The sequence below is a fragment of the Coregonus lavaretus genome (assembly GCF_964263955.1).
Source record: "Coregonus lavaretus genome assembly, chromosome: 25".
In the NCBI taxonomy this organism is placed as follows: domain Eukaryota; kingdom Metazoa; phylum Chordata; class Actinopteri; order Salmoniformes; family Salmonidae; genus Coregonus; species Coregonus lavaretus.
Window position 1 is genome coordinate 32482165 of NC_140012.1, and position 27420 is coordinate 32509584.

Here is a 27420-nt window from a genome sequence, read left to right on the forward strand (position 1 = left end):
TCTCTCTCCCCTCACTGCCTCTGTTTCACTCTGTCTAACAGGTAAGCATCAATATTCCCAATGATCGCATCTGCAGTCTGTTACCATTGTAAGTCCCTACACTTGCGTGCTAAATCATTCTCTGCGTAGTTCTATTTATCTTTCAAAGAAGTTGAGCCATAGACTCTCTTGAGATTTGGGTCTCTTTGTTGCTGAGCACAATGAGTATATCCAATATGGTTTGCCAGTTTGTCCACTCACTGTATACAATGCAGGGGATTGGTGCTGGTCCTGAGAGAAAGAACACAAAGAAACAATACATTATTTAAGAGTTGGGTTCAGGGTTGGGGTCAATTCCATTTAAATTCCAGTAAATTCAGGAAGTACATTGAAATTAAAATTAAAATTAAAATCCACTTCTATGATTTTCAATGAGGAACATTTGGAATTCGAATTTGGTTTACCTTCTGAATTGACTGGAATGTAAATGGACCCCAACCGTGGTTGATTTAAACATTCTACCTGTAGCCTCTCGATCATCTGACAATTGACCTCCTCACCTGACCTGACTTCTCTTCCTGTCAAGGAACAGTTCGGAGCGGCGGAAGGAGAAGTCTCGTGACGCTGCACGCTGTCGTCGAAGTAAGGAGACAGAGGGGTTTTACGAGCTGGCCCATCAGCTGCCCCTACCACACAGCGTCAGCTCCCACTTGGACAAAGCCTCCATCATGAGACTGGCCATCAGCTTCCTGCGCACCCGCAAGGTCGTCGGCCCAGGTCAGAGCTATACCATGCACGCATTCACACACAAACAAACACACATGCACAGCAGGCGCACACACATGCACAGACACACATACACACGTAGGCAGGCACACACACATATGCTTTCATCACCCTTCTCCTGATAAAGCTTATGCTTATTACTAAATATATATGTTTTATGAAGATATACTTATGTCACCTGTCTGACAAGATTATCAAATATATAACCACTGGGTGGTGGGTTGTTATCTAGTCATAGTAGAATCATTATTGCCGCACTTGGTTACTATAAGGAGATCATTGTCCCATTTAGTCACTGATATATGGGATGAAGATTATGAATCACTGATCTGCCTCCTTCTCTACTATAATTGTGACAGTGAAGTAAACAAAGGAAACAGCACTGGGACAGATGATGTAAAACCTTGGTGAGAGGGGACAGACATGGAGGAAAGAAGAATCTGGCAAGCATGTCTCTGGAAGTTTCTTGGATGCAGGGCGGATGTGTGTGCATTGGGAGGGAGATATGTGTGTTGGGAAGGAGGGTGGGGGAGGTCATTACACTTGTCCTCCTTCCCGTGCTTTTATAAAATTAGAATCTCCGGAAGACAGACAAAGGAACCTCTTTATTGTTCTGGCATTCCACCATGTCTGTGTTTTGGAATAAGGAGACATCAGACTTGATTGCATGAAAACACTACTGAAGCAACTCCAAATGCAAAATGTATCTATAGTATTTACAATCGTTTCTGGTCCTTTCCATGGCACCCTGGTCATCTCCTGCGTCTCTTTGCCATCTCTCCTGGTCAAACAGTGCAACTTCACTGCAACAAGTGAAATCTATGAAAGCCTAAATATCTTATATGACGATTAAGGTAAAATATCTTGAAATAAGATAAACAACTTGTATTAAGACTTTTTTGAAGGTTAAATAAGCAACGTTATCAGCCAATGACATTAGCTAATTTAGCTTGGTAAAAAAACAAACAAACAAAAAACACACATTTTAAGTGAATTATCACTCAATATAAGATAGTTAGGCTTGCTTGGATTTCACTTTTTGCAGTGTTCTACCTATAGGTAGTTTAGGGCCAGTGAGAAGGTGAGTGATATCGAGCATAGGAAAAGGAGATGGGATGTATGGGTTCAGAACAGGCTGGAGTGATTGGAAGGCGCTCAGAGGAAGACCTGGCTCTGCCACTGTGAGGCTGGCGCTCCTTCTCTCAACTCAGCCATAACACAGACCTGCCTTGGCGCTATGCAACACCCCCCTACACCTACACATACACACACACCTACCACATGTCACTCCCAAGGAGAATCGTGCAGATTCTTTTTTAGGCCTCTCTGAAACAGAACAGTTGTATAACAGCCACGCGCACACACAATGCCGCAGCAGCAGAAACACCTCTAAGTATACCAAACATTAAGAACACCTTCCTAATATTTAGTTGCACCCCCTTTTTCCCTCGGAACAGCCTCAATTCGTCGGGGCATGGGGATGCTGGCCTATGTTGACTTGTATCAAGTTGGCTGGACATCCTTTAGGTGGTGGACCATTCTTGATACACACAGGAAACTGTTGAGCGTGAAAAACCTGCAGCGTTGCAGTTCTTGACACCTGGCACCTACTATCATACCCCATTCAAAGGCACTAAAATCTTTTGTCTTGCCCATTCACCCTCTGAATGGCACACATACACAATCCATGTCTCAATTGTCTCAAGGCTTAAAAATCATTCTTTCTCCTGTCTCCTCCCCTTCATCTACACTGATTGAAGTGGATTTAACAGGTGACATCAATAAGGGATCATAGCTTTCACCTGGATTCACCTGGTCAGTCTATGTCATGTTTTGCATACTCAGTGTATAAGAGCAGCTCATGTGGTTCTGGGACACTGACACACTGGCCCCTCAGATAGCCACTATGACACTGAATGAATGATTGACTGATTGAGTCAATTACAGCTATTCACAGGGATAAAGATTCAATTAATCTTACGGTTGCTGTGAGGCTTGTTTATTTCAATCTGAGAACAGCAGCAGGCCGCCTTTTAAACTATGTAGCTGACATGACATTGTCCCACCACCACCATCCCCTACAACGGTTCAATTTGTTGCGTTTGCGCTGAGCTGTAGTGTTCCTGATATGGGGTCAAATGTAACGTTCAACAGGAAAGTCCTCTGAGTTCAGATCAGTAGGATACAGTACAGACACTACAGGAAATGATGCAAGAAATGGCATCCTGTGACCTGTTTTATAATCTATGCTTTTGTTGAAGCTTTTGTAGTCCTGTAGTAGTTTGATGTTAACATACTGTTCATATTACCTAATTTAACCATGTCTCAGCTCAAATGGGAGTTATTACAATCCCAAACGTTCTACTCAAAATCGTAGAGAAGAAAACTGCTAAGTGTTCAGGCCAAAGGTGGTCCTGTAGAGTTGAATCTCCCATCAGCCGAGGACCCATGAGAAAGTCGCTGCTCCCCTGGGGCCACATTCTCTGGGCTGGGCCAAACTCCAAAATCCAGGCCCAGGCCTCCTCGGCCCCCCGTAGGCCTTGAGAACAGCTCTTATCTAAGGGAAGCACACTGGAGGAATCGCAGGCTTCCGACCCCCCAGCATGGAGCCACGTTTTGTTCACTGGGACTCTGTAGTCGCTCTACTGCCTCCCTTTTGAGCCCATGCCAGATTAACTTTATCTCAATTTTCTCACTTGGCTTCAAGTAACGTGGTGCAGACTGCAGAGTATTTTTGGGGTTGTGTAGGTTTCATTAGATTTAGCTACAGCATCTTGGATACTGAGCTTCCAATTGGCTCATTCAACCCCTCTCCTCTCCCCTGTAACTATTCCCCAGGTCGTTGCTGTAAATGAGAATGTGTTCTCAGTCAATTTACCTGGTAAAAAAAGGGTTAAATAAATAAATACAAATACTGGGCAGTATGTATTGTATGTTACACAGTGACTTTCAGTGTGCTTGGAATGTTTGTCTCAAGGTTAAGGCTAACTCATTAGTGTGTGCCTTAAGACGGACACTGTTAAAGCAACAGCCTTTCTCAAGTGTGTGTGTGTGTGTGTGTGTGTGTGTGTGTCTGCGTGTGTGTGTGTGTGTCTGCGTGTGTGTCTGTGTGTATGTTTGCGTGTTTGTCTGCGTGTGTGTTTGCGTGTGTGTGTGAGGGAAGCGACCAAGGGAAGGTCAGGGGATTTGGGAGTGTTCAGAGATGCAGGATGAAGTTGTTCTGGTTTGTTTTGGACATTGGCCAGGGCTTCAAGAAGGAAAACAAGCTTGACACACACACACACACACACACACACATGCACAAGGAGACAAACTTGTGCGTGAGTGCATACACACACACACAGAACAAATTCAAGAAAACGTACAGTATTATACAGAGCCATGATTGCATGGAACCATTCCATCTCATATAGCGCAAGTGAACAGCAAACCTGGTTTCAAAAAACAAATAAAGCAACACCTCACGACACAAATCCTCTCCCCCATGTGACCTACTTTTTGTGTGTATGTACTGACATGTATGTGTAACTGATAGATACACACACGCACACACACACACTACATGTTAATGTTTTTAAATGTATATATACTGAACAAAAATAAAAACGCAACATGCAACAATTTCATATGAGGAAATCAGTCAAATGAAATAAATTCATTGGGCCCTAATCTATGGATTTCACATGACTGGGAATACAGATATGCATCTGTTGGTCACAGATACCTTAAAAGAAATGGGCCTCACAATGGGCCTCAGGATCTCATCACTGTATTTCTGTGCCTTTAAATTTCTATCGATAAAATGCAATTGTGTTTGTTGTCCGTATCTTATGCCTGCCCATACCATAACCCCACTGCCACCATTGGGTACTCTGTTCACAATGTTGACATCAGCAAACCGCTCACCCACATGACGCCATACACATGGTCTGTGGTTGTGAGGCCGGTTGGACGTACCGCCAAATTCTCTAAAACGATGTTGGAGGCGGCTTATGGAAGAGAAATTAACATTCAGTTATCTGGCAACAGCTCTGGTTGACACTCCTGCAGTCAGCATGCCAATTGCACACTCCCTCAAAACTTGAGACATCTGTGGATTTGTGTTGTGTGACAAAACTGCACATTTTAGAGTGGCCTTTTATTGGCCCCAGCACAAGGTGCACCTGTGTAATGATCATGCTGTTTAATCAGCTTCTTGATATGCCACACCTGTCAGGTGGATGGATTATCTTGGCAAATGATAAATGCTCACTAACAGGGATGTAAACAAATGTGTGCACAAAATGTGAAAGAAATAAGCTTTTTGTGCGTATGTAACATTTCAGGGATATTTTATTTCAGCTCATTAAACATATAAAGTATTTTGTCTGTAATGTATTTTTTGTTATGTGTCGGACCCCAGTAAGACTAGCTGTCGCCATTCACAAGACAAACTTGTGCCGCACACACACACACACACACAGTTATATAATGTTGCACATCTGACGTGTGTGTTTTTCCCAAAGGCTGCCCCAACAGTGCAGAGACAGAGGAGGACAGACAGATGGACAGTATGTATTTGAAGTCACTGGAGGGGTTTGTCACCGTGGTTACATCAGACGGCGACATGATCTTCCTCTCAGAAAACATCAACAAGTTCATGGGCTTAACACAGGTGAGCAGAAACATTACATGATTGAAACATGTAATCATACATAATCTGGTTGTTTGTTATGTACAATACATCCAGTACTCTCTCCCTGGAGACAGGCAGACAGACAGTCAGAAAGACAGGCAGAAAAACAGACAGACAGACAGACAGACAGACAGACAGACAGACAGACAGACAAGCAGAAAGACACAGACAGACAGACAAACAGACAAGCAGAAAGACACAGACAGACAGGAAGACAGACAGACAGGCAGACAGACAGACAGACAGACAGACAGGCAGGCAGACAGACAGACAGACAGACAGACAGACAGACAGACAGACAGACAGACAGACAGACAGACAGACAGACAGACAGACAGACAGACAGACAGACAGACAGACAGACAGACAGACAGACAGGAAGGCAGACAGACAGAGACGGGCTGTAGCTGGTGATGTCTCTCATAGCTGTGTGAAATGTCAGCCCTGTCAGAGGCTTGTTTGGCACTACCTAGCTATGTAGGTCAGAAGGCCAACCCTCAATCACTTCTCACACTATCAGTTTCACCTACTATATTACTTACTGCATGTCTCTCTTATAACCAATGCTCTCAGAGAGCAAGAGTCTTCATAACCTCTTTACCGTGACTGAATGCTGAATGCAGGTGTTACTAGTCTCTTTGGCTCAGCTGAAGTGGTGTTATCACAATGTAACAAAGGGTTGTCACTGTCTGTGCCCTTGCTGACGTGACACCATATGTGTGTCTCTACAGGTAGAGTTGACTGGACAAAGCATCTTTGACTTCACCCACCCCTGCGACCACGACGAGATTCGCGAGAACCTGAGTCTGAAAAATGGTACGCGTTCACTCTGTTCAAGTGTGTCGTAACTGTCGTTTAACTAACACGTGAACATACGGAAACATGCAGAGACCACATGTCTGCACATAGTGTAGAGTACATGGAATCTATAGTTTGCCAACAGAGAGATAGAAAAGTGTGCATGTGCATGGTGAATGTGTGCTGGGACATAGACTGATAAAATAAAATAAAATAAAATTGTATTTGCCACATGCGCCGAATACAACAGGTGTAGACATTACAATGAAATGCTTACTTACAAGCCCTTAAACAACAATGCGTTTTTTAAGTAAAAAATAGATAAGTAAAAAATAAAAAAAAATCAAATAATTAAAGAGCAGCAGTAAAATAAAATAGCAGTAGGGAGGCTATATACAGGGGGTACCGGTACAGAGTCAATGTGCGTCAATACGAGAGGAGGAGAAGAAGAAGAGAGGCAGGATGGAATGCCATACTGTCTCTGGGTGGACACACACACGCACACACTGTTCTCTATAGTAGCCTATTGTGTTAAGAAGAAGTTGTAAAATTGCACACAATGAATAGTTAACATAACTTCAGGTTCGAAGCTATAAACACTACTCCACTACCCTATGAACACTTGCTGTTGGACAATAAACAGCTATATAATTACGTAATAACACTAAAATAACAGCTATCTCGGCCATGGCTTGTGTGCTATGCCTAGAGAAAATACTGTAATGATGGTAGAAATAATATTCTGGACACACTGGCTCTTTCCCTGCGTCTCTCTCCCCAGTTCTCCTCTAATCTCTCCAGTGTTCGGCTGTTCTGTTTTTGTTGTTATTGAATCCATTACTCTCGCTCTGGGGTGGGCCACACCATGGTGATCAGACCAGAGGCCTAGTAGGCCGACTCCTAGGGCCCCTTCCTGGGACTGTTGACAGAGGGGGGGCTACAGGGGGCCAGAGAAGGGTGGAAAGGTTGGTGGATGAGTGGACGCTGCTGTTGAGTCCACACGCACTGCAAGCCATGCCAGGCCTTTCCCTGGCACCACCGCCCCTCATGGCGCCCCCCTTTAACAGTCCTTATCAGCTATATCCACAAATCTCTGCCTTGCACCACGGCTACCGGCCAGTGTCTGAGGAACGTCACCCAGGGCTGAACTCTGACCTTGTGGTGTAACAGCTTGGCTGCAGCCACACTGTGGCGAATGTGCTACAATGTAGTGATGATGTCACCACTAACAGCCTTCACGATCAGCTCTTTTGGACTAAGTTTCTGCTCCAGGTATGCAGGGGAATATTCTAGAAACACAGGACAGAGTCCTTTGTGTGTGTGCTTGTGTGCACGTTGGTGGTATAGAGAGGAGTGTAAAGAAACCGAAACCTTGACCTCACACAAAAACTTTAATCTCACAAGCATGTGATTGGAAAATTAAGGTGAAAATGATACATTCTTGAATGCTAACCCTCAATATCTATATGTGTATGTTTCTTCACAGGCACTGGGAAGAAGGGAAAAGCCTTGAGCACTGAGAGAGACTTCTTCATGAGGATGAAGTGCACAGTGACAAACCGTGGACGCACTGTCAACCTGAAATCAGCTAGCTGGAAGGTGAGTACATGGAACTAACAGAAGATGCCAAGATCACTGCCATCACTACTCATGAACAACACATGTTGTTTATTTTTTATTGTAAACTATTTTTTGTGTTGTTTATTAAGAATAGGACCGTACTGTATAATTGAGATGATATCCTGAGGCGTGACATCAGATGTTGCATCTAATCGTTTTTGTCTCATCTGCTTTCCTAGGTTCTGCATTGCACTGGCCACCTGAAGGTGTACAACAGCTGTGCCCCTCATGTGCTGTGTGGGTTCAAGGAGCCTCCTCTCACCTGCCTGGTGATGATGTGTGAACCCATCCCCCACCCCTCCAACATTGACACGCCCCTGGACAGCAAGACTTTCCTGAGTCGCCACAGTATGGACATGAAGTTCACCTACTGCGACGACAGGTAACACACACTGTCAGATACATACACTCACACACTGTCAGATACACACACTCACACACTGTCAGATACACACACTCACACACTGTCAGATACACACACTCACACACTGTCAGATACACACACTCACACACTGTCAGATACACACACTCACACACTGTCAGATACATACACTCACACACTGTCAGATACACACACTCACACACTGTCAGATACACACACTCACACACTGTCAGATACACACACTCACACACTGTCAGATACACACACTCACACACTGTCAGATACACACACTCACACACTGTCAGATACATACACTCACACACTGTCAGATACATACACTCACACACTGTCAGATACACACACTCACACACTGTCAGATACACACACTCACACACTGTCAGATACACACACTCACACACTGTCAGATACACACACTCACACACTATCAGATACACACTCACTCACACACTATCAGATACACACACTCACACACTGTCAGATACACACACTCACACACTGTCAGATACATACACTCACACACTGTCAGATACACACACTCACACACTGTCAGATACACACTCACTCACACACTATCAGATACACACTCACACACACTCCCAGCAGGGACACAAAGTTCACTTCCAGTACTATAACAACAGGGAACACACACACAAACCATCTCACATACTCACACACAGGCATACACTCACTCTCTCTATATATATAGTCACAGACTCGTATACATAATCATACATAAAGTATGTACGCATTTCATTCTCATACATACAGTACAAACTCACACATACACACACATTTCAAGTGTAGATGCTGGGCAAGAGAAGCAGCAGCTGCAGTGACTGGTAAAACTCAAAATCAAGTGCTGTCACTGAACGACAAATTATGCAAACATACACAAACACACACAAGCATGCAAACAAGCTGGTGATAATGATCTGCTGACTGAAGGAGTTTGATTTGGCAGGACCAGAGAGGAAAAACCATTAAGAATGACATGTAAATACGCCTCTCGCACTGCCTCGTCAATAAGCGCCAGAGGTTACCCACAACATGTTCTCAGGGCGTTTCACACCACGCCAACCACGGCAGCATGTCACCATGACAACTGTGACACAAGTGACAAGTCCAAGTCCTACCGTCATGTTGCTGTGATGATCAATGTCCCATTTAGGAGTGTCTGCTGTTCCCTCTGGGCCAACTGCGTCACGGACAGAGCAGCCATCTTAGAGCCAAAACTGGTCTCATCGGCAGAGAAAAACATTCCATCCTCCTCGCTGCTTGAAACCACACCGGTCAGGTTCGGCAGTAATCTGATCAAGCGCTCGTGCAAAGACAAAATATTCCTTTTGAGAACAGTGGGTACCTTCCTGCGAACAAGAGGCCCGTTTTACTTTTCTAGCATTTTGTTAAATGTAATCATTGCACAAATCGTCTCCAATTACGCAAATGAGGTGAGGGCCCATGATGCCTGGCGCACGTCATTATGCTCATTAGTGGTCCTGGTCGGTGCTCCCACCTGGCACGCCACGAGTTGCTTTTGGATGGAGAGGAGGAGGGCTGGAAAGAAGAGAAAGAACTTCAACATTCAAAACTTTCCGTCTTGCTTGGGTCTCAGCATATTTTGACCCGTTGCACCTGCAAGGCTAAGAGAAAAGCTTCGTGATTGAGGCTACTTGGCCCATAAGTTTGCAATCATCATTGTGGCTATTTCAACATGGAAACTACCTATTAATCCAGGGTCTGCATCATATAATAAGTACCTATGATTGAGGTCCACCAGCTGTTTTGCTTACTCAGTTACCTAAATGCATTTCAGCATTGGTGCTTTCATTGGGATTGACTAACAGCCCAGATTCTCAGAGTCTTGACCTGTAAAAACACAAACCAATCCCCCATCATCTGTCTGAAGATTATGCAGGCATCATTGGGAGAGTTTAGAGCTCTACTGTACTTAACACCCAAACCCACATCATTCAGATAAAAACACTAATCACTCAATCACATAAACAACACAACCTATGTGTGGGTGTGAGGCAGTGAGGATGGACACTTATCTGTGCTTCTGCTTGGCTGACTGGTTGGCTGACTGGTTGGCTGGCTGGCTGGCTGGCTGGCGGACTGGCTGGCTGACTGACTGACTGGCTAGCTGTCTCGCTGACTGGTTGGCTGGCTGGCTGACTGACGCCCCTCTGGTTGCGACTCATCCACAGGAAGTGATTAGTGAAATGGGTTTAGAATAGAGAGGCCTTCAAAGATCCCTCCTCCCCCTCCCCCTCCCCCTCCCCCTCCCCCTCCCCCTCCCCCTCCCCTACCCCTTCCTCACTCCTCCTCCCCCCTCCTCCCTAGATCACAAACCCTCCGGGTGCAGCTGTCAGGGGTTACATAACAACAGGACAAGAGCCCAGGACCACTAAGAGAGGGCCTTTGTCTAACACACTGAGTGTACAAAACATTAGGAACACCTTCCTAATATTGAGTTGCACCCCCTTTTGCCCTCAGAACAGCCTCAATTCGTCGGGGCATGGACTCTACAAGGTGTCGAAAGCATTCCACAGGGATGCTGGCCCATGTTGACTCCAATGCTTCCCACGGTTGTGTCAAGTTGGCTGGATGTCCTTTGGGTGGTGGACCATTCTTGATACACACGGGAAACTGTTGAGTGTGAAAAACCCAGCAGCGTTGCTGGTCTTGACACACTCAAACCTGTACGCCTGGCATCTACTATCATACCCCGTTCAAAGGCACTTAAATATTTTGTATTGCCCATTCACCCTCTGAATGGCATACATACATACACAATCCATGTCTCGAGGCTTAAAAATCCTTCTTTAACCTGTCTCCTCCCCTTCATCTACACTGATTGAAGTGGATTTAACAGGTGACATCAACAAGGGATCATAGCTTTCACCTGGATTCACCTGGTCAGTCTATGTCATGGAAAGAGCAGGTGTTCCTAATGTTTTGTACACTCAGTGTAATCCCCACAAGCCTTGTAATATATGCCATTTAGCTGACACTTTTATCCAAATCAACTTACAGTCATCTGTGCATACATTTTGCGTATGGGTGGTCCCGGGAATCTAACCCACTATCCTGACGTTGCAAGCGCCATGTTCTACCAACTGAGCTATAGGACCTTGTAGATAAGTAACCTGAGTGCAGTGACTCAAAACCACTAGATTAGACAAGGAGGTACAGTTCTCCTACAGTACAGGGAAATACTGAAGTTTGGTGGAACCACCATGTCGATGACCTATAACCTCCACAATCGAGCTCTTGGAATCCGATATCAGAATTCCCAATGCTTAAACTACATTTCCCAAAATATTAATGGAATGGAACGTCCCCTGCCCCACAGCAATCAATGGGCCATAATGATCTAGTATTCCCATGCACATTGACCATTCCCCACTTATCGGATCCTTACTCCTGCTGTGGTAGAGGAGACAGAGGACAGTAGAACATGGGAAATAGAGAGTGAGAAAAAGAGAGTGAGACAGTTTGGCTCGAACAGAACATGACGTTTGGCCCAGACAGCTCAAATTAAAAGGATTATGGGTATAACAATTAGCGCTTAACAGATCAGGTCACAAGAGAGTAGAGAGACTTTATGTCAGAGGTGAGAGTTCAGTTGTGTATGAAAGAGAGGGTTTTTCCACCAGAGCTCTGCCTGGAGAGAGAGAGAAGGTTTCTCTCCTATTTCACAAAATCAAGGAGGTCTTATCTGCTGCCAAAAGGCCTGTAAGAGTAGAAATATGCCATGCTCTTTCGGGACTTTACTAAATATATATTTTAATCAGAGGTTAATCAATTGCACATGATGCTCTCAATGTGTTTGAGGGTGAGAAGTTAAATATTTATACGTGTGTCGGGGAAGGGGGGATTGGAGAGCAACTGTTTAAATTGTGCAGTATTAGCAATAGTACAAGTCTAGTAGCAGAAGTCGTGATGTGTGTGAATGTATATCAGCTGGCTGCTGGGGGGAGGACGGCTCATAATAATGGCTGGAGCTGCGTGAATGGAATGGCATCAAACTTATTCTGCTCCAGCCCTTACCACGAGCCCGTCCTCCCCAATTAAGGTGTCACCAACCTCCAGTGATGTATATGTGTGTGAGTAATTTAACTACATTTTGCAGTAGCTTGATGGTAGTTGAACTAAATTCAAATACGGTAGGTAACTACTGGAAATACACACTACTTTATTTGCAAAAATAAAATAAAGTAGGCAATAATTTTCTTTCTTTTTCGGCATCAGAAATACCTAATTCTCACTTAAACATTGCTTTTGTGTTTAATAGGCTAAATTACACATTCTGTTAACATCTGACTCCAGAGTGATCTGTCTTGCAATTTTTAGTCTGACATTTCAGATAAAATACATTATAATTTATCACTAAGTAGTTGTGATGTAGATAACTACTTTTTCAAAGTAACTTTAGTTAAGTAAAGGGTAGCTTTACTGTAGCATAACTGTATTTTCAGAGTAGTTTCTCCAACACTGTGTATGCGTGCATGTGTGTGTGAATGTGTGCAAGAGGCAGAGAGAGACAAATAGAGGAGGATAAAGAGAGACAGAACAGTGTTAACGGGTGGCTGTATTTCTGTGTGTTGCAGAGTCACTGAGCTGATGGGCTACAGTCCTGAAGATCTGCTGGGCCGCTCTGTCTATGAGTTCTACCACGCTCTGGACTCTGACAGTGTCACCAAGAGCCACCAGAACCGTGAGTGTCCACACTAAAACTGACTACACTGAAAAGGCATCCACATGCTTCCCAGCTGAAACATTTTGAGTTTGTGCATATATTATGATGACATTTCGTGATGTTTTTGTTAGTTTTGGACTTCGGTAAGGGTTTTTTCGGCTGTTGGGCACACACTTATTTTTTTCAAGGCCAGCCGAAGTTCTGGAGCCGAAGTCTACACCCCTTCGTCCGTAATTGGTCAACTGTAGGGATTCTTAAATAAAGTCTTTGTCGCCATTCAACGTGAGACAATTCGTTTTCATGCACATTTTTTTATAGAGAAATACTGCACCAAACATCTTAGTTAGATGTAAAATTATGCGACTAAGATCTCCTCTGCAAAAAAAACGTCAAAATTAATGAATGATTTCTTGATTTATCTTAGATTAATTCTGACTATTTTGAGGAAGTGTATACTGGCTACGTCTTCTCAAAATCGACAAACAGTACTATTGTGCTTTTTTCTCGTTTATCAAGCAAAGGCCTTTTATTAAGGGAGTATGCGAGCACAGTCGTTAGGTTAGCCGCCAGCCGAACTGAAGCGTGCTGACTCCTTAACTCAGGGATGGCAAAGGGACTTGTTCCTCTTGACTCAAAGCCTGACAACAGATAGAAAGATTTAGAAATGTTGGGGAATGTCTCATCCACCTGTTGATGACCTTATATGTCCTCTTCACTCCATGGTAAAGCTCTGTATGAACCTCAGCTAGCAACACACACATTAACACACACACACACACACACACACACATATTAACACACACGTACACACGTGCACATGCACGCATACACACACACACACACATTATACCCCCTGTTCTGTTGTGAAAAAGCAGTCTCTTAGCCCTAGGCCCATACTCAATGAATTACTCCTACATAGGGACTCTAATAGCCACAACATGTGAGCCTGCTAAAAAATAGTGAGAGAGTGAGAGTGAGAGTGAGAGTGAGAGTGAGAGTGAGAGTGAGAGTGAGAGTGAGAGTGAGTGAGTGAGTGAGTGAGTGAGTGAGTGAGAGAGTGAGAGAGTGAGAGAGTGAGAGAGTGAGAGAGTGAGAGAGTGAGAGAGTGAGAGAGTGAGAGAGTGAGAGAGTGAGAGAGTGAGAGAGTGAGAGAGTGAGAGAGAGAGAGAGAGAGAGAGAGAGAGAGAGAATCTAGCAGAACTGGTTCTTAGAGAACTGGGCTGGAGGGTCGAGTCTTAGATGCTGCGGCCTGGTTCCCAAGCTCTCCGATGTCACTGGTGTGGGAGGGAACAAGACACAAGGCTTTACAGTAACAGTGCACTTCCTTTCTGTCCACCTCACCCTCCCTCTGGCCCTTTTCTCCTTCTCTGTTTAGTGTACAGTTGAAGTCGAAAATTTACATATACTTAGGTTGGAGTCATTAAAACTTGTTTTTCAACCACTCCACAAATGTCTTGTTAACAAACTATAGTTTTGGCAAGTTGGTTAGGACATCTACTTTGTGCATGACACAAGTAATTTTTCCAATAATTGTTTACAGACAGATTATTTCACTTATAATTCACTGTATTACAATTCCAGTGGGTCAGAAGTTTACATACACTAAGTTGACTATGCCTTTAAACAGCTTGGAAAATTACAGAAAATGATGTCATGGCTTTAGAAGCTTCTGATAGGCTAATTGACATCATTTGAGTCAATTGGAGGTGTACCTGTGGATGTATTTCAAGGCCTACCTTCAAACTCAGTGCCTCTTTGCTTGACATCATGGGAAAATCAAAAGAAATCAGCCAAGACCTCCACAAGTCTGGTTCATCCTTGGGAGCAATTTCCAAACGCCTGAAGGTACCACGTTCATCTGTACAAACAATAGTACGCAAGTATAAACACCATGGGACCACACAGCCATCAAACCGCTCAGGAAGGAGATGTGTTCTGTCTCCTAGAGATGAACGTACTTTGGTGTGAAAAGTGCAAATCGATCCCAGAACAACAGCAAAGGACCTTGTGAAGATGGTGGAGGAAACATGTACAAAAGTATCTATATCCACAGTAAAACAAGTCCTATATCGACATAACCTGAAAGGCAGCTCAGCAAGGAAGAAGCCACTGCTCCAAAACCGCCATTAAAAAGCCAAACTACACATGGAGACAAAGATCGTACTTTTTGGAGAAATGTCTTCTGGTCTGATGAAACAAAAATAGAACTGTTTGGCCATAATGACCATCGTTATGTTTGGAGGAAAAAGGGGGTCAAGCCGAAGAACACCATCCCAACCATGAAGCACAGGGGTGGCAGCATCATGCTGTGGGGGTGCTTTGCTGCAGGAGGGACTGGTGCACTTCACAAAATAGATGGCATCATGAGGAAGGAAAATTATGTGGATATACTGAAGCAACATCTCAAGACATCAGTCAGGAAGTTAAAGCTTGGTCGCAAATAGGTCTTCCAAATGGACAATGACCCCAAGCATACTTCCAAAGTTGTGGCAAAATGGCTTAAGGACAACAAAGTCAAGGTATTAGAGTGGCCATCACAAAGCCCTGACCTCAATCCTATAGAAAATGTGTGGGCAGAACTGAAAAAGCGTGTGCGAGCAAGGAGGCCTACAAACCTGACTCAGTTATACCAGCTCTGTCAGGAGGAATGGGCCAAAGTTCACCCAACTTATTGTGGGAAGCTTGTGGAAGGCTACCCGAAACATTTGACCCAAGTTAAACAATTTAAAGGCAATGCTACCAAATACTAATTGAGTGTATGTAAACTTCTGACTCACTGGGGATGTGATGAAAGAAATAAAAGCTGAAATAAATAATTATCTCTACTATTATTCTGACATTTCACATTCTTAAAATAAAGTAGTGATCCTAACTGACCTAAGACAGGGAATTTTTACTAGGATTAAATGTCAGGAATTGTGAAAAACTGAGTTTAAATGTATTTGGCTAAGGTGTATGTAAACTTCCGACTTCAACTGTACATGTATTGATTTTACCAGCCCAGAGATGAAACCCAATCCATGTCGACGTCCAGCAGCTTCTCTAACACAGAGATCAACCCACACCCCTCCTCACACACAACACCCTCACATCACATCTAAACCCCACTAGGCCCCTCTCTCTCTCAGCCAAATTACATTTCAGATGCATGTGTGAGTTATGACTATAATTCAAAACAGGCCTTATTACATTAGTGAGGCTCTGTGGACCTGGGCCGGTATTAAGATGTCTTCAATCCCATTAGGGCTGACCTGTGACGAGGGAGATAAGAGGAGCGCAGGGCGTCTGTGGTGACAGGGGACCAGGTGTCCCACATTGCCCCTGTAATGAGGCCCTCCAGTGGGATGGCTTCTGTCCCCTAGTGACATTTACACATCATTAAAAGCCTCTCTCTGTAACAGGAGAGAGGGGAAAAAGAGAGAAAAACAAGTCAGGGTCTGGATTGTGTTGTTCGCTGAAAGCAAATCTACCTGGAGCAGGGACAGTTCTGTGGGCTTGTGTGGTGGTGGTGGTGTGTGTGTGTGTGTGTATATACCCCTCTGTGTTTGTGTGTGTTTGTTTACGTCCTAGTAGTGGTAGCTCTACTCTCAACACATCAAGTGAGCTCCAAGCTCCTTGTTGCAGTCTATGAAACCGCATCCATCTATCAGTGGTGTGCTTAGCCCCAGCAGACTGAATAAACTGGGCAGCCAGCCTCCTCCTCCAGAGAATAGCCTCTCTATGTGGCCCCCTTTCCGGCCCAGAGACACAGACGGCCAGGCTGGGCCGGGTCTCTGCGGCAACGTGACTGGCCAATAGAGCAGCAAATGCTCTGGTCTGTATTTACTCGCTCTAATCCTGCCCTAGGATGAACCCTACGACCCCGGGCCTGCTCCTTTCCCACGCCAGTCCTGGGCCTGGGCCAACCCACACTGAGGACAGCAGCTAGGCCATCCCCTCCTCTCCTCTCCCCTGCTCTATCTCTCTATCTCTCCTCACCCCTTCCACTGATACTTCTCTATCTCTCTATCTCTCTCTCCTCACCCCTACATTTCTCTCCTCTTCACCCTCTTTCTTAGTGTTACCCTGGCCTGAATCTCTCTCCTCTTCACCCTCTTTCTTAGTGTTACCCTGGCCTGAATCTCTCTCCTCTTCACCCTCTTTCTTAGTGTTACCCTGGCCTGAATCTCTCTCCTCTTCACCCTCTTTCTTAGTGTTACCCTGGCCTGAATCTCTCTCCTCTTCACCCTCTTTCTTAGTGTTACTCTGGCCTGAATCTCTATCCTCTTTACTCTGCTAATTGCTCTCCTCTTTTTACCTCCATCCAGCTAATTTTATTAGTTTTATACTGACTCTCTTTCTCTCTCTCTCTCTCTCTCTCTCTCTTGCTCTCTCTCTGTACAGTGTGCAGTAAAGGTCAGGCAGTGAGTGGACAGTATCGTATGCTGGCCAAACATGGAGGCTACGTGTGGGTTGAGACCCAGGGCACAGTCATCTACAACAGCCGGAACTCCCAGCCGCAGTGCATCGTTTGTGTCAACTACGTCCTCAGGTAGGGTCACAGGTCAAGCAACAAGCAGAAACAGAACATAGGGCCCATTAATCTGAGTTTCCCAGACTCTTATTAAGCCTACTCCTGGATGAAATAGATGTTTGTTCACTAGAGATCCTCTATTGAAAGTAGTTTTTAGTCCAGGACTAGGCTTAACCTGTGTTCAGGAAACTGGCCCATAGTGTACAACATTGGGGGGAGGAAATGATTGTGGAAGGCTGCTGGTTCAAATGTGAGATTACAGTAGGACAGTAGCTTAATTTTAGTCGTAAAATCTGGCGGTAACATAACACATTCCTGAGGTATCCCTCTGTCTCTTTGTGTGTTTTTTTAGTGACGTGGAGAACAAGTCCATGATCTTCTCCATGGACCAGACTGAGTCTCTGTTCAAGCCCCACCACATGAACAGCTTCTTCATCCAGAGTGGTGCCGTGGAGCCCATCAAGACCCTGTTCACCAAACTCAAAGAGGAGCCAGAGGACCTTGCTCAGCTGGCCCCCACACCTGGAGATGCCATCATCGCCCTTGACTTTGGTCAGAAAACTCCCCAATATCTCCCATTCTACTTTAGATGTCTCCCTAACCATATCAATATCTTCCATTCTACTGTCCATTTCCCCCTAACCATACCCAAATCATCCCATTACTACAATACATCTCCCCAAAGCCATGCTACATGTCACAGGATATGGTAGAAGTTAAGCATGTACTTATAGTTACGCCATCTCTAAAGTCGTCCCCAGGCTCCAATTGCTGGCGCATAAAGTACATCTATGTGAAAACTATTTCTAAGATGCATACTTTCAGATTTTCCGAACTCACTTCCTTGTTTAAATCACTTGCGCTGCTCACGCTTTTAAGTCCACAATGTAGGAGGGAGGTTCTATGGGTTATGCTAGATGGTGATGGACTAAGGGATCAGACAATTACAAACAGCGGTTGTTTCGTCCGCTCCTGTCATAGACTTCCAGTCAAGTCCCATTCTGAGGCGCTGTGAAACCAGACGGTTCTACAGAGAGATAGCCGGCTGGTAGACGAGATTACACCATCTTTCATTTAAGGTAATGGCCTAAGTTCTATGAAAACAGGAAAACTAACCATGTACTGTTTATATGATTGTGTCCTACAGGAAGGCCACCGTTTGAGGAGCCTCATCCTCCTCTCTACCCCAAGATGTCTCCCATGCCCCCTCCGGCCCCCCAGGGCTGGGGCAGTGATGCCCACAAGCCCTGCCCAGCAGGAGACATGTCCAACCACATGGCTGCCACCTTCTCAGTGCCCCCGAACCCCACACCAGGCAGCGCCACCCCCAGCACCTCTCCCCCTAGCCTGAGCAGTTGTTCCACGGTATGTAGCTACTACTGTCCCTGGTGTCCGTCGTCCCCTGTCCCTTTTTCATTCTTCTATCTTTCTTCTGTCATCTACTATTTTATTCACCAATACCACGTCCGCTACCACAAGCCTTTGTTACTAGTTTTCCTTCCGCTGCAAATGAATGTGACTTACGGTTTATGTATTGTGTTTTGGTATGCTTGTGTGTGTTCGTGTTTGTGTGTGTAGCCTACGTGTGTATGCGCGTGCGTGTGTGTTTCACGATGTGTGTGTGTGTTTGTCACGATGTGTGCGCTTGTTTGTGTGTGTGCGTTTGTTTGTGTGTGTGTATGTGTGCATGTGTGATGGAGTGGGCACGGATCCTGGGTGTTTGGTAAAGGGGGCAGAGTGTGGTGAGAATGGAGGGGGTGGATGGTTGGAATAAGCAGTGGTCACTAGTTACTCAGGCCTCAATGGAGCTTTTGTCATGTCACGTCCTCTCACTCTCTCTCTCTGTTTTGGTCTCTCTCTCCCTCCTCTCTATGTGTACAGCCCAGCAGCCCAGGGGATTACTATAGCGAGAGAGAGAGCGACCTGAAGGTAGAGCTGACTGAGAAGCTCTTTGCTCTGGACACAGAGGGGCCCAAGAGCCCCGGCAGCACCCAGGTCAGTCTCATTGGCACTTCACAGACCTACTACTCAACCAGTGTGCATGAGATGGAGGGTGGACATTATACTAGATTGACATTTATTTAAAGGGTAATTCTGCCACTTTTCAACCTCATATGCATTATCTCCATCACCACATAAAAAAGATAACATAAGGTCCTAAAAAATCTCTGTGACAGGGGGGAGGGTATTTTCTTTCTCCCCATGTCACCGCGAATCTCATAGTGTTCGAAAATCACTGTTCTTTTTGTTTTTAACTTTTTAACTTTAATGCATCGTAGAAATGCATCGTTTTAACATATGTAGACACTGATATTGTGCTGGAGATAATGAAAATAAGGTTGAAAAGTGGTGGAGTTGCCCTTTAACACAATTGGTCATGTTTGCCAAAGTGTGCGGTAGGGTTGCGTTCTAGTCTGACTATATTTTGGACACTTTTTGATTTGCAATGTCCTAATGCACTTCAGAAGTTTGATTTGATTTGATGTGACCCTCTCAGTCGGCCCTGAGTGATCTGGACCTGGAGACCCTGGCTCCCTACATCCCCATGGATGGAGAGGACTTCCAACTCCACCCCATCATTACTGAAGAGACCCCTGGAGGCCCCGAGGGGGCCGCTGACCCACTGGGCCACCGCACCACACAGAACGGCTTCAGCAACATCGCCAGCCTCTTCCAGCCCCTGGGATCCCCACAGTCTGCCCACTACCAGCCCGCCAAGTGGGCCCCAGGAGACAAGAGAGGCCCCAACCACAGCGAAATGAGCCCCATGGACTCCAGGCCTACTCTGCCCTACACAGGCCCCACACAGATCCCCCCCTACCACACCCCAGCCAGCACCCCTTTGTCCTCCATGGGTGGACGTCAGAACCTGCAGTGGCCCCCCGATCCCCCGTTACACTACCAACAACAGGTGGACGCCATGGGCGGAAGCCACTCATGTCAGAACATGCCGGTCAACAGGATGCACAAGCAGAGGTACTATAGAGGGCCTTCAGTGTGTCTGTCCTACTGATTGAATTCAGTTCCTGTACTGATGGTTGTTAGAGCTAGAGTTTGTGTACAGAGATGGTTAAGTAATGTGATGCTCTTCTGCAGGTCTATGGAGAACTTTGTCCAGGCCTACAGAGACATGAGTCCTGCCAGAATCGCCATAGCCAACAACTTCAAGCGCTCCTTCACACAAATGGCAGTGGTACGTTTAACCTCTCACTGCTTTATGACCGTAGGCTATGGTGTGTGTATTCAATTTGTGTGTGCTCACTGTTAAATATTCCATGAGAGTTGTATTAGATGCTGAAACTACAGACTGGTTTTGACTAAGTTGTCGACTGTAATGTGTGTCTGTTTTTGTGTTTATCAGGGTGACGCCACCCTCAGTACGCCATCAGAGATTATGTGGAAGAGGATGAGGAATGAAAGCTGTGGCGTCCTGGACAGATCTCTCAGCACCAGCTCACTGGCAGGTACCGTATGGTGGACCACTTTGGACATGCAGTGCGCAAACAAAAATACCAAATATCACTTATATTAAAAGGAATAGTAGAGAAAATATAGCAATATTGAACTCATCTTAATATCTCTCTTCCTCTTTCTTTTACAGATAAAGGTATGTGCATACCTGGGGATGTTGACCAATGTCTCAGCCCCCTTCAGCGGCACAGGAAGTCCCAGTATCCAGGATGTGGAAACGGTGCACCCCAAAAACACTTCCCCGAACAGTGGTGCAACTACAGAGAATACCGTATGCTGCCCTCTCCCAAAACAGAGGGTAAGTCTGGCTTTTTTATTTCCATTCTAATGCCACTCCCATGTGTCGTTTGTCATTCAAAAAGATTGACTGGTCAAACCAGTAGCAACCAGTTGGCCAGGTTGTGACCGGGCAAAGAAAATACATTAACGTTCACGTGGGGATTTTGGCAATGATGAAATAACATGTTCAAATCTATTTTTAGACAGGCCCACAATTGATTTGGACAAATGATATCCTTTGTTTTGCAATCACAGTCCTTTTCCATGACTTCGCACCATAGTCAATTAACTGTCCTCCTCAGATGAAGGTTGATTGGCTGTTGCCTCAAAGCCATTTCCTCCCTACTAACGGACTGTCTACATGTTTGTTGTGTGTGTAGGGGTTGCCAGTCGGCTGTTGGGCCCGTCCTTTGAGACCTATTGTCTGCCAGAGCTCACCCGCTACGACTGCGAGGTCAATGTCCCTCTCCAAGGCAACCTGCACCTGCTGCAGGGCAGTGACCTACTGAGAGCCCTGGACCATGCTATCTAGACCCAGCCCTACACCCCCTACTCCCCCACCCTACCCTACCCTCCCCTGGACCATGCTATCTAGACCCAGCCCTACACCCCCTACTCCCCCACCCTAACCTACCCTCCCCTGGACCATGCTATCTAGACCCAGCCCTACACCCCCTACTCCCCCACCCTACCCTACCCTCCCCTGGACCATGCTACCTAGACCCAGCCCTACACCCCCTACTCCCCCACCCTACCTTACCCTCCCCTGGACCATGCTACCTAGACCCAGCCCTACACCCCCTACTCCCCCACCCTACCCTACCCTCCCCTGGACCATGCTACCTAGACCCAGCCCTACACCCCCTACTCCCCCACCCTAACCTACCCTCCCCTGGACCATGCTACCTAGACCCAGCCCTACACCCCCTACTCCCCCACCCTACCCTACCCTCCCCTGGACCATGCTATCTAGACCCAGCCCTACACCCCCTACTCCCCCACCCTAACCTACCCTCCCCTGGACCATGCTACCTAGACCCAGACCTACACCCCCTACTCCCCCACCCTACCCTACCCTCCCCTGGACCATGCTACCTAGACCCAGCCCTACACCCCCTACTCCCCCACCCTACCCTACCCTCCCCTGGACCATGCTACCTAGACCCAGCCCTTCACCCCCTACTCCCCCACCCTACCCTACCCTCCCCTGGACCATGCTATCTAGACCCAGCCCTACACCCCCTACTCCCCCACCCTAACCTACCCTCCCCTGGACCATGCTACCTAGACCCAGACCTACAACCCCTACTCCCCCACCCTACCCTACCCTCCCCTGGACCATGCTACCTAGACCCAGCCCTACACCCCCTACTCCCCCACCCTACCCTACCCTCCCCTGGACCATGCTATCTAGACCCAGCCCTACACCCCCTACTCCCCCACCCTACCCTACCCTCCCCTGGACCATGCTACCTAGACCCAGACCTACAACCCCTACTCCCCCACCCTACCCTACCCTCCCCTGGACCATGCTACCTAGACCCAGACCTACACCCCCTACTCCCCCACCCTACCCTACCCTCCCCTGGACCATGCTACCTAGACCCAGCCCTACACCCCCTACTCCCCCACCCTACCCTACCCTCCCCTGGACCATGCTACCTAGACCCAGACCTACAACCCCTACTCCCCCACCCTAACCTACCCTCCCCTGGACCATGCTACCTAGACCCAGCCCTACACCCCCTACTCCCCCACCCTACCCTACCCTCCCCTGGACCATGCTACCTAGACCCAGACCTACAACCCCTACTCCCCCACCCTACCCTACCCTCCCCTGGACCATGCTATCTAGACCCAGCCCTACACCCCCTACTCCCCCACCCTACCCTACCCTCCCCTGGACCATGCTATCTAGACCCAGCCCTACACCCCCTACTCCCCCACCCGTACTTTACCTTACCCTACCTAGATATAGCCCTCACCAACCTCACCTCTACCCATCCTTACCCTCCAATAGTCTAAGCCAATACACCCTAGACTAACACCTCTCTACAACACTGACTGACGCCTCAGCCCCAAAGTCCTGGCACATTAACATAGTACTACTCCACCACACCACACCACACCCCACCCCACCCACCCTACCATACCAAGCCCCATACAAACCTGTTTCATGGTCAAAGCCACACATACCCTGCCTCCTCCTCATCCATCCACACTACTGCCCCTATGTATCATTAGAAAAACGTGTGGCTTCTGTTCTATTTTTGTTGTCGTTATCACTATAAATTATATACATGTATCAATTTGAGTTATTAGTCTATTTCTGTTAAAAGATTTGATCTGTTTCAGTGTTCTCAAGCTCTATTCTGTCCCCCACAATTGTGTAATCTGTCATACTTTTCCTCTTTCACCATCTCTCCCCCTTTGTCTGTCTGTCTGACAATACGACGCTGTCACAGACACACTAACAAACAAAACAGTCTGAAATACAGATTAAACTTCACCGAATGTAAGCATATTATCCAGTTTTTTTTTTATATAAACAATTTTTTTTTTTTTTTTACTACCCTTTCCTATTCGTTACCATCTACCTTCCTTCAGTCACTTTTACTGGTGTCTGTTTGCATGTTTCTCTTGTTCCCTCAGTGTAAGCTTACTGGAAAGTTACAGTGCTTGTCAGGCCATGAAGTTGATTGGTAAAATCAGAGCGTGCCCCAACATAGGGAGGATAGTGCTACTTTTGGTGCCTTTTTAATGGCATTAGAAGTCATATCAAAATCAGAGAGACTTTGGCCTAGATCACAGGAGGCTGGTGAGGGGAGGATGGCTCATAATAATGACTGGAATGAAGTGAATGGAATGGTATCAAACACAACAAAACCATGTGTTTGATGTGTCAATACCATTCCATTTATTCCATTCCGGCCATTACTATGAGCCCGTCCTCCCCAATTAAGGTGCCACCAGCCACCTGTGGCCTAAATTCAATCAGATCAAGCATTAACCGGTGATAGCCGACACCCGCATAGCTGGTGTTTTGGCGTGTCGGAGGTTTAACTGCATTACAGCTGTCAAATCAGAGAGGTTGCTCGTGTGGTCATTGTCACGATGCCACACCCGTCCCACTCGCATTACAAGTTCAGAATGAATAAGTGTAGGCTATATAGAAATTACATGACACTCAAATAGAGAAGCATTAAATTAAATAATTAGGATTTCTATTAGCCTAATCGAGGTGTAAATTAAATCTCACATTCCAGTGTTTGAACTCCGTGTAGCCAATGGCCGCCTTAGGTATAATGCCGGCAGCCGCTTGTGGATTTGACAGCTCTAACACAGTTCCACCTCCGACATGCCAAAACAACTGCTATGTGGGTGTCGGCTAGCCCTTAGTTTAAGAGATGGCAACTCGCTATTGACATTGAGACTCTTTTTCTGTATTCCTTCTCTTTCTTCCTTTTACTTTCTCTTTTTTAGGTATTTGTCTTTGTGTGGTGACCACTTTAAAGTTTGAATTTAGCTTTGTACACACATATATATTTAAAGACAGAAGCTCTAAAGTTTCTACTATAATGTCAAAATAGTGTTTTAGTGTTGATGTGCCTTGGTACTTTGTTTTATCTACCCAGTAGATGCAGATTGTATTCCTTTGTTTTAGATGTTACTCCATAGTGCTGGTGTCTGTTTTGTTTTGTTTTTAAGTGCTCAAGTATAATGAATTTGTTAGCAGGCCAGTACTGTTGTTGCGCTTTAAAGAAAAAAGAAAATGGAGAGGAAAAAAATATAGAAGATATCAATTTTCTAAGTTCCACTTTTGACATGTAGCATTTTGAATATTGTAAACAAACTAAATTGACACAAAAGTAATATCTTTCAACAGTATCTACACAGGTGATGGTGCTTTATAGATATCTTGCATTTGTAGAGGCAACTTTATGTGTTTCTTGGATCCATTTTCATTAACACTGTATTTTGATGTTATTGTTTATTTTTCTTGCTGAGATTGTCTTTAAAGGTGATTCATAACAGACATAATGTGCCTTAACATTGCCTTAAGGTTGTCTCAATGTTGAATCAGCCCAGTGTTATGCCCTTCAAATGCACAGATTGTCTCTGTAGACGTACAGTAGATTGTCCAATAAAACTACACTAGCCTATACAAATCCAGATGTTTAGCTTGGAGAGCTCTAGATTCAGATCCAGTATGTTGAGTAGAAGTAATTAGAAGTCCGGTGTAGACCTCCCCTGGTGGTGATTACAAACAGAGAGACGTTCTAGATGAGAGAATTCTAGAAGGATGAAGAATCAGATTCAGCACATCGACCTATGTGTCTGGGACTGTGTTGATTTAATGCGGGTTTAGGTTGTTAAAGAACAAGAGGCTGTAATGTGGTGTAGATGGTGTTATATCAGTGAGGGTGATACACTAAAAACTTTAAAGACCAATCTTCAATATCAAATACTCAGGCACTTCCCTTGACAGCTTGGTAGAACATGTTTTGTCGATACACAAATCTCAAAATTAAACTGTTGAATCTAAGATTATTTCTGGGTTGGACGGCGTAATAGTTAAATATAGACTCAGAGCAATGGCTGGCAGATACCTGTTGAAACCTGTTGAAACAGATGCAGATGGTGATAGAGCTATGAGACAGAGACAGAGATAGAAGTGAGATGGAGAACTGAGGGACAGATAGAGAGGGATTGTGGTGCTGAACTGTGACTGACAGATAGAGAGATACATCCTGCTCAGCTTGCCAACTGATGCACTGATCTCTTCACACGCTACTTCACTCAGTAGTCAGCTCATCTCTCTCTCTCTCTCTCTCTCTCTCTCTCTCTCTCTCTCTCTCTCTCTCTCTCTCTTTTTCTTTCCCTCCCACATAAAATGTTAGGAACATCCTTGCCAAGTTTAGCCACCTTGTCAACCCTAGCACATTCTAACAAAGACAAAACATTGCTTCCACTGTTAATGGAAATATATCGACACTGTGAGTTCCTCCAAAGACATGAGAAAATGTGCTCCTTGTTTTCGTTGAGCCAAAGTGAATGGAATGTGGGACGTTTCCTTAAATTACCCACGTCCCAGATAAATTAAACACAAGGATAAAATGTTAGGATGTATAATTGTATGTGTTTATTTATTATGTGGGAACAATGAGAAGTACATAAGACAGTTTCTCTGTGTGTGACAGATCGTTAGATCAGACCACTCCGTTAGCTGACAAGTATCTGGTTTTGGTCCCTATATGCGCTGTCTAAAACATCCAGATATGCAGTATTTAACATGTAAAAGCAAGCAAAAGTCCCATGCTTTGCATTTGTGATATTAAACTTCTATGAGATTAAATGTCTCGTTATTACTTGAATTCTAAGCATTAGAAAACCAAAGTAAGATAGAGATGAAGTTCTCTGCCTCGCAGGCCATACTCCTGTTCCTGACAGAGAGGAGGCAAGGCTTGGATGTCAGATGGAACTACAGATGGGATTTGGCCTAAATTGTGCTCCTGTATGTGAGAAGAGTAGGCTAAAGGGAAGTCCCAAAATGGTAACTGCAGAAGGAAGGCTATCCACCAGTCCTAGCTTTAGCTACTGTGACACTTGAAGGGCCCAAAAAGTACCGTAAACATACAAATATGAATAATTGAACAATCTCAGTTTTCATCCTTTTTAAAGACAATGTCAGCATTCTAGGCTACTAAATATAATGAGGGTTGTTTTTTCCTTGGGATATGTTCTGCTTTTATCCATTACATTTTTGGATGTCTTATAGTTGTTTTAGATCAGTGGTTTCCAAACTCTTTCACTTACTGTACTGAATTTTGCCCTGCCCGGAGTACCCCCTCATGTGCATTTTACCAGTAAGCCTATGGTCTCATGATTCTTCTCAAGTACCCCTGTGGATAAGCCAAGTACCCACAGGAGTCCTAGTACCCCTGGTTGGGAACCACTGTTTTTAGATGATCCTATGATTTATATTGAATTCATATTGACATAATTATATTGTTATTTTTGTTATTACCGTATGGGGAACTTAACCCAATAAGAAGATGTATTTCTGCACTGATATCTTATTAAAGCGTACTGATCTTACCTGCCATTTGTGATGTGATACATGTTTCAAGTTTCATTGTTTTATTGTCCCAGGTCAGTACTAGTACCATATTTACAATGTGCAGGGATACTGG

General features: G+C 45.3%; 1 protein-coding gene across 2 annotated transcripts in view; it reads left to right on the forward strand.

The window, feature by feature from the left end:
• The window catches only part of LOC311100581 (endothelial PAS domain-containing protein 1-like), a 56234-nt gene extending 33853 nt beyond the window's left edge, over positions 1 to 22381 (forward strand). The window contains exons 2-16 of one of the 2 annotated variants that reach the window (XM_084141494.1): positions 566 to 756; positions 5271 to 5419; positions 6172 to 6256; positions 7725 to 7837; positions 8038 to 8240; positions 12875 to 12981; positions 17347 to 17494; positions 17829 to 18028; positions 18624 to 18841; positions 19358 to 19471; positions 19974 to 20452; positions 20573 to 20669; positions 20838 to 20940; positions 21078 to 21245; positions 21607 to 22381. In XM_084141494.1, coding sequence (XP_083997620.1) covers positions 566 to 756; positions 5271 to 5419; positions 6172 to 6256; positions 7725 to 7837; positions 8038 to 8240; positions 12875 to 12981; positions 17347 to 17494; positions 17829 to 18028; positions 18624 to 18841; positions 19358 to 19471; positions 19974 to 20452; positions 20573 to 20669; positions 20838 to 20940; positions 21078 to 21245; positions 21607 to 21758 — 2527 coding nt within the window. In that variant the 3' untranslated portion in view covers positions 21759 to 22381. The remainder of the gene's footprint in view (positions 1 to 565; positions 757 to 5270; positions 5420 to 6171; positions 6257 to 7724; positions 7838 to 8037; positions 8241 to 12874; positions 12982 to 17346; positions 17495 to 17828; positions 18029 to 18623; positions 18842 to 19357; positions 19472 to 19973; positions 20453 to 20572; positions 20670 to 20837; positions 20941 to 21077; positions 21246 to 21606) is intronic. The other variant, XM_084141495.1, reaches the window with a different exon arrangement.
• The last annotated feature ends 5039 nt before the right edge of the window (positions 22382 to 27420 follow it).